This window comes from Theropithecus gelada, chromosome 11 (genome assembly GCF_003255815.1).
Source record: "Theropithecus gelada isolate Dixy chromosome 11, Tgel_1.0, whole genome shotgun sequence".
In the NCBI taxonomy this organism is placed as follows: Eukaryota; Metazoa; Chordata; class Mammalia; order Primates; family Cercopithecidae; genus Theropithecus; species Theropithecus gelada.
This window is the reverse complement of record NC_037679.1, coordinates 15,118,004-15,125,847: the sequence shown is the minus strand read 5'-3', so window position 1 is coordinate 15,125,847 and position 7,844 is coordinate 15,118,004. Positions and strand designations below refer to the sequence as shown.

Genomic DNA, 7,844 nt, shown 5'->3' with positions numbered 1-7,844 from the left:
CCGAGTAGCTGGGACTACAGGCGCCCGCCACCACGCCTGGCTAGTTTTTTGTATTTTTAGTAGAGACGGGGTTTCACCAGGTTAGCCAGGATGGTCTCGATCTCCTGACCTCGTGATCCGCCCGCCTCGGCCTCCCAAAGTGCTGGGATTACAGGCTTGAGCCACCGCGCCCGGCCAGTCAGGATGGTCTTGAGCTCCTGACCTCGTGATCCGCCCGCCTCGGCCTCCCAAAGTGCTGGGACTACAGGCGTGAGCCACCGCACCCGGCCTATCCGCTCCTTTTCTTGAAACACCTCCTCTGTAGTTTAGATTCCAGGGGACTGGCATGGTCCGTCCTGGTGGGCTGCTGAGTCAGGGACCTGAGGTGTTTGTTCAGTGGGGAGGCGGGTTCAGATCAGGAATGTAAGGATGATGGAAAGAAGGGAGTCACTCCGGTTTGGTGGGGCTGGGGAGCAGTCTTGATCACAGTCACTTACAGCTTCTGCCATTGTCCTTCACCACTATCTCAGCGTCTCGGTCCCTCACGATGTCCTTCCAGTCAATTGTGTCCATGTGACAAAGCTTATCATTCTTCTCAATATAAACACCCCCTGACAGAATCTCTGAGGTAGGGAAATAAGTGACAGGGTTAAGGGCCACAGCAGTACGCCTCTTCCTTACCTCTCCACCCATCCAAAAGGACACCTGAGACTCAGGAGTGGGAGGACGAGGCAGACAGATAGGTCCAATTAAATCCAAGCTGCAGAGAAGACTCCCTTTATAAGACGAGGAGTCAGGCCAAAAGAAACTCCCGCCTCCTCAGTCACCTGTCCAGATCCGGTTTAGCTAGTGGGGGAGGGGAAGGGAGAGAGGGAGAGAAGATTTCTGACTCAACATCCCCTCCCACAAGCCCTGCCCATATGTTTTCCAACTGACTGGGACAGGGAGAAGTAGAAGATGGACAGGTGGTTTTTAACTCCTATATTCCTCAGCTCACAGGGGTTTGGTTTAGGAGAGCAAAGGTAGAATTCCTAGGGAAGGAGGGACATCCAGGTATACTGTGCTTTGGCTTTTTTTTTTTTTTTTTGAGACAGAGTCTCACTGTCACTTATGCTAGAGTGCAGTGGTGCGATCTCGGCTCACTGCAACCTCCGCCTCCCAGGTTCAAGGGAGTCTCCTGCCTCAGCCTCCTGAGCAGCTGAGATTACAGGTGCACACCACTATCCCCAGCTAATTTTGTTTTGTTTTGTTTTGTTTTGTTTTGTTTTGTTTTGTTTGTATTTTTAGTAGAGACAGGGTTTCGCCATGTTGGCCAGGCTGGTCTCAAACTCCTGATCTCAAGTGATCTGCCCTCCTTGGCCTCCCAAAATGCTGGGATTACAGGTGTGAGCCATCATGCCTGGCCTCCAGTACACTGTACTTTGAAGTTAGAGAAATGGTAACAGATCCAGCTCCGACTCCAGCCCCACCAGGACACACGGTTCCTTTCCCTGGAGTAGATGCCCCTAGCTCCCCCTACTGGGGGCCCTCTATTGCTTAGGGAGCAATGGACCATTAGACAGTTACTAAGGTGACAGGCACCTTGGAAGAGGCACTTAGAGTGGGCAGCCTTGGGTCATCATCAAGCAGGTACCAGTCTGAGGGCTGAGGGGTGAGGCCGGAAGGAACCGTCGGGAACTGACCGGTGAGCTGAGTCAAGCGGAGCTGGCGCAGAGCGTGGCTGGAGTTGGTGTTATAGTTCAACATGACGAAGATGGCAAACTTCCCATCGTAGACCTGGGTCCCTCGCACCACCCGGAGGTTGGGCAATGGTAGAGTAGAGAACTCATTCATGGCCACGAGGACATAGCCTGTCACTTCTCGAATCCACTGTGACAGAGCAGATTATGTCAATGAGAGAGACAACAGGGCAAAAAAATCTCAATCCCCTCTCTTCCTTCAGGCATTAAAGACTCTTTAACTCTTAATTCTTCCTTCTTTCTTTCTTTCTTTTTTTTAAAATTCGAGACAGAGTTTAGCTCTTGTTGCCCAGGCTGGAGTGCAATGGCGTGATCCTGGCTCACCACAACCTCCGCCACCCGGCTTCAAGCAATTATCTTGCCGCAGCCTCCCAAGTAGCTGGAATTACAGGCATGCGCCACCACATCTGGTTAATTTTGTATTTTTGGTAGAGATGGGGTTTCTCCATGTTGGTCAGGCTGGTCTCGAACTTCTGACCTCAGGTGATTCGCCTGCCTCGGCCTCCCAAAGTCCTGGGATTACAGGCATGAGCCACCGCACTTGACCTTTTTTTTTGGTGAGACGGTCTCGCTCTGTCACCCAGGCTGGAGTCCAGTGGCACAATCTTGGCTCACTGCAGTGTAAAACTCCTGGGCTCAAGCGATCCTCCCACCTCAGCCTTCCAAGTAGCTGACTACAGGTGCGTGCCACCATGCCCAGCTAATTTTTGTATTTTTGTAGAGACAGGGTTTCCCCATGTTGCCCAGGCTGGTCTTGAACTCCTGACCTCAAGTGATCTGCCTTCCTTGGCCTCTCAAAGTGCTGGGATTACAGGCATGAGCCACTGCACCTCTCCTTAACTCTTGCTAATTCCTATTTTGGAGTAGGGAGTAGACTGTGTCACACTACTATGTCACTTCTGGGAGTGAAGACAGGCAGCTTTCTCCTCAAAGCTCCTCATGCCAGGAGGGCCCTTTCCTCATCTCCCCAGGTACCCTCTCGGTCCTCAGGTGTCTCTCTGCGCTAGTCCCTGCTGACCTCACACTACCACAGAACACCACCTGCCCCGCCCCTGCCTCTACCCCTGCCCCCTATATATCCCTGGCTACAACAGCGAGACCATAGGTCCCAGATTACATCCACTGTCCCCAGAAATACGCGGGTTTGGATCTTAGGAACTCCTGAGTCTTAGGAAGGGTGAACTCCAGCAGAAGGTAGCCCTGAAGAGGGAAGGAGGGTTCTAGGGGAGAATAAAGAGGAGCAGGTTGAGGAAGGAGGGTGGCAGGCACATTCACCTGCAGGAAGGAGAGGTCAGCATTGTGTCCCGTGAGCACAATCTCGAGGTTCCCCATCACCACCTCACACCTCTCGTAGAGCTTGTACAGTGTCTGGTATTGGTTCTCAGCATCGCCGGTCACACTCAGGCCATTCAGAGTCCCAGGACACACTGTTCAAAGCAGAGGGAAGAGTGGCTGAGGGCTGGACACAAATTCTCAGCCCATCTGCCATCCCCCAAGATCACCCCCTTGGTTGCCCTCTTCCAGTTACATTAGACAGGATCAGAGGGCATTTGCCTCCAACCCTCCCACAAGCGATAGGCAGAAGCTGTAGTGGCCTGAGAGCTTTCTCTCTTCTCAGAATTCCTTTACCATCCTATGAATGGGAAGGTGAAGATTTCCTTTTTCTACCTGAGACCCCTCTGTGCCTCTTTTGGGTACCACTTTGGGTACTAAGGGGTTAATAGAGAAGGATGACAGTGAATTTGTTTCCCTCCCTAGAAAAGAGAAGTTAGGAAAGGGCCGAAACTTTGATTACCCTCCTCTCCCCCTCCAAGCAGGGCACTCACTTCTCTACCCTCATCCTGCCTCTCTCTAGGTCCTGGAATAAATATCTCTTTGGGGCTAGTACACAGCCCCTATTGTGTCAACTGAGGGTGGGATGGGGGCAGAGGGTGGGGGCAGTGCCTGGGGCCACAGTCCAGCCCACAATGAGGCGATTCTATCCAGGAGGGGGGCTGCCCCACCCTATCCCTAGACACCCCGTCCTCAGCAGCACTCCCCTCCACCCTCAAGCCTTGGGCTCAGACAAGTGACCTCAGTAGAGGAGGGAGCTCTGGCAGTGGTGGGGTTGCGGGGGGGTGGGGTCAATGGGAGCTTTGTCTTTAAAGCTGGAAGATAAGAAGCTGGTTGCCTCCCCCCGTTCCTAAACTCAGGCTTTCCTTCTCACTCTCTCTCCCTATCCCAACCCACTCTAGCAACCTCAGCATCACTTTCCAGCCCTAAAGTATTTTTTAGCAAATACAGGGACACCTGGAGAGAAATAGTAGGAGATGCCCCACACTGAGCCTCCACCCAATTTCACTGTTAGAAGAGGTTCATGAAAAAGCCTTTCACCATGGCAATCCTCACTCGCACTAGGGGAAAGCCTAGACTAGAGGCACATGGCATGTCAGCCTTGGGAGTTCACTCTTTGCAAATGTGGTGGACAATGGGCTATGGAAAATCCTGGACTCTGAAGCCCTACCCCAGTCTCTCTTTCTTCTGGTTCAGCGAAAGACCACGTGTGGGGTGGGGAATAGGGGGTAGATACCACCTGTTCCAGCCACCCTTCCCTGAGGCAGTGGCAGTCAGTGGGAGGCAACAGTGGGAATGGAGGGAGGGAGACTGGTGAGGCTCCAATCCCTCTTATATACCCCTAGTCTGAATTCTTGACCTTGGAGGGCTCCTTATCACTCCCCATGAAGGTTGGCTAGTCCCAGCAAAGAGAGCTAGTTCCAGAGGAGCTGGTAACTCCAGGGTCCTTGGGTTGAAATGAAAGAGACTAGGAAGGTTAGTCATTTCTGGAACAGCCCCACCCCAATCCCCTTCCTGGCAGGACACCCCCTTTCCCAAGTTATAGTGCCAATCCTTCTCCCCAGATAAGGGAGGAGCCAAGTTTTCTGCACAGGGAAGTAGTAGTGTGGGCACACACATACACACACAACATACACATGAACACGTACACATTGGTCCCGCTGGCCCAGGAACCTGTGGTCGGGTTTCCTTGCAGGAAGTATTTCAGGTGGCCCCATCTATCCCACGTGCTCATATGTGTTTGTGCAGACTTTGTGTCTGTGCTTGGAAGGCTACAGTGTTAGAGGTAGCCCAGTTCCCTGCTCCCCTGAGGGTAAAGTCCATATTACACAAACAGGGGGCAAAGGGCCTGGGCAGGAAGGGAGCACAAACAACACGTCTGGGGAGGAGCTAGGCAGCTTGGGGAGCAGGGCAGGGGAAGGGAATCATAAAAATCCCTCCTGTACCCAGGGACCGGGAGCATAAGGAGGGGCAGTGGCACAGGCGCTCCTTTGGTAGAGAGCACTAGGGGTGGGATAGAGCCAGAATCTCCAGCCCCTCCTCAACCAGAAGCCTCCCCTCCAACATCCCCCACCCCCATCAGAGCCAGGACAAAGGGGCTATAGAAGGACTGAGACAGGGCCGGATGCCCAGAGGCTGCAGGACCCAGATAAAGGGTAAAGAGACCCAACCATGCCTGCCTCCTGCCTACCCAGGGAGGGTGGCCAGACTCTGGTACTCCTGGGTTTCTGGGTGAAGATTGCAGGAGTCTGGATGGGACAGTTATACAGTCACCCCACTGCTCCCTCCCACGCCAGTCCCCAGACCACCCCCCTCCACCAGCTGGGAGTGTTCACATCTAAAAATCCCAGGATCTAAATTTAGGCCCAGCAACTGTGGGGGAAGCACAGGTGGTTTCTTCCACTCCCACACTGGGGAAGGGGCCCTGGCTGTGCCAAACCCCAAGCTGAAATCTGAGGGGAGGGGAGCAGATCCACAGAACTTCAAACCTCAGGTGTCCACGGCCCCAGAGACACCCCAAAGGGGTGGGCTCAGATAGCATGGGAGTCGGGGGAGGACTGGAGAAGAGCAATCCAGGGCTCTGTCTAGGGTCCTCAGACAATAAGCAAAATGGGGGCAGGGGGCACAAGATGGGCCCAGGTAGGACTCCCCAAGGCAGGAGGCTTAGAAAGTAGAGGTGCCCTCTTGATCCTCCGGTTGGGGAGAGAAAAGACAAGAGGCTGGACAATCCTTGCCCCTACAGTTCCTGGCCCAGCGCCTTGTATATAGTAGATGCTCAATAAATATGAGTTGGGTTGACCTGGATCTTGACAAAGAGATGTTGCTCAAGCTCTGCTATTCTGAGGAAAGCGGGCGCCAGCCTCTGTTGGGCCTCCCGCCTGATGTCACCTGAACTTGGCCCTCTGGTTAATCTCAGACCTCCTCAGGGCAGGCTCACTCACGGAAGAGGAGGTGCCGCTCCTGTTTTTCCAACACTAGAGAACAACAACCCCCTCCAACCTTCCGTAGCTCCGCCCTGTCGGCAAAACAACGAAACTAGGAGTAGCAGAAATCGGTGCGGGGTGGCGGGCAGGAGGCTGGCGAGCAAACCGAGACCCTTCCGCCAAGGCCCCCACCTCCAAGCACCTCCTGTTTATAGAATTAAGGTCCCTGCTCCGCTCCCTGCAGGGTCCCTCAGAAGTGTGAACTACTGTTGCGGCCTCAGCCTCTTTTGGGGAGACCAATTAGAGGGTCGACGACGCTCTGGGGAAGGGGGCGTGAGGGTCCAGGAATGCCGCCCTCGGCCGGACCACGCCGATAACCCGAGCCTGATCGCCCCACTCCCAGGTGGTCCCGGCGTACGGGGGCAGCACCCACACCCCCGCGCCGCCTGAGACCCTGCCCATGCCCTCAGAGGCTGCGCGCACTGGGTTCCGGCTCCCAGGTGCCGAGCCCGCCAGTGCTCTCGCGCCACTTACCTGCCTGAGAGTTGCCCACCTCGGAGCCCCGGGCCAGGTTGAAAAGCAAGCCCAGCACCTGCAGAGCGCCGTTCGCCTTCATGACTCCGCGGAGGGTGAAGGGAGCCCAGCCGAGTCCGGCCCGGGGGCCCCTAGACTAGGACATCCAGGCAAGAGCCACCTGAACCGCAGGCGAATTGGTGGCTGCTGCGGCGCAGCGGAGGTTGCAAACTGCAATCGGAGCCGGAGCCGGAGCCGGAGTCCGGGGCGGGATGGCAGGGGAGGGGTGTGTGTGTGTGTGAGAGAGAGGGAGGGAGGAACGCAGAGGGAAGGGGGTGAGTCACGGCCGCGCCCCCTCCCGCGCGAGGCTGGAGTAGGGATTGCGGAGCCTCGGACTGCCCGCCCCGAGCGCGCCACGCCCCGCGGTCCCGCAACTTGGCGGAGCAGATCGAAGATGGGGCTCACCCTAATTTTTCTGCAGGAGCTGGGCCAAGGGGAGGTCAAGATTCCAAAAGCCCCCAGATCCAGGGAAGGGTAATGAATGAGGGAGTGGTAAGCGCTCCAAAGCCCTGCCCCCTGAAATTTGGCCTCGCCCATTAACCAAATCACTCAACTCCCCTAGCCGGTTGGTTCACTTGGTAGATTTTCTCTCAGAATGTGAATATTTCTCTCTGTGTGTTTTTGAGGGGGAGGGTGTTTTTTGCCTCATGTCCAGGCCACCTCAGTTTCTCCCAGACTCGAAACCCCATAACTCATCCACCCAGCCCAGGAACCCGAGCCAAAGAGGCCGCGTGAAATTGCACTGTCTCCGGCCGCTTCCTCCTCCAGACCCGGCGCCGGCCGGGCCTCTCCCGGGATTTGGATGGGGGGCGGGGGTGGTTTCCAGCCTGAGAACAGACCCCGGAGCCCGCCTTTCCACTTCTACCCCGGGAGGGGCTCCCGCACCTGTCGCCGTCCCCTCTGCTGCCCCCCACGGCCGCCTGGGAGAACAGCTGCCTCCGCTTCCACTCTGGAGTCTGGCCGCACCGTCCATGCGGCCGCAGTTCCCGCCGCTCTTCTGGGGACCCAGATGGGCACACACCAAGGCGCTCACACCCTCCCCGGTGCCTTCCAAGTCCAGGCTCGCGCAGGAAAGGGGTGGGGCGGTGAAGCGGAATGCGGAGAGGACACTAGAGACTGCGTCCACCAATGGCGTGGACCTCTGGAACCTCCAGCACCAGCTGCCCGGACTGGCCAGAGGCGGTCGGGCTCGCTGCGGGTTGCTGCCCAAAGCCCTGCTAGTCCCGGGACGGATCCGACCGGCGCCGCCTGGTGCCCAACCTATGGCAGTGGAGTCCCAGACGGCCTTGCATTTCAA

General features: G+C 56.2%; 1 protein-coding gene across 1 annotated transcript in view; it reads right to left on the bottom strand.

The window, feature by feature from the left end:
• ERBB3 (erb-b2 receptor tyrosine kinase 3) overlaps positions 1-7,024 on the bottom strand; it is a 21,225-nt gene extending 14,201 nt beyond the window's left edge. Inside the window, exons 1-4 of the mRNA XM_025402192.1 lie at positions 6,509-7,024; positions 2,994-3,145; positions 1,662-1,848; positions 477-602 (exon numbers count right to left, since the gene is read on the bottom strand). Coding sequence (XP_025257977.1) covers positions 477-602; positions 1,662-1,848; positions 2,994-3,145; positions 6,509-6,590 — 547 coding nt within the window. The 5' untranslated portion in view covers positions 6,591-7,024. The remainder of the gene's footprint in view (positions 1-476; positions 603-1,661; positions 1,849-2,993; positions 3,146-6,508) is intronic.
• Between the last annotated feature and the right edge of the window lie 820 nt (positions 7,025-7,844).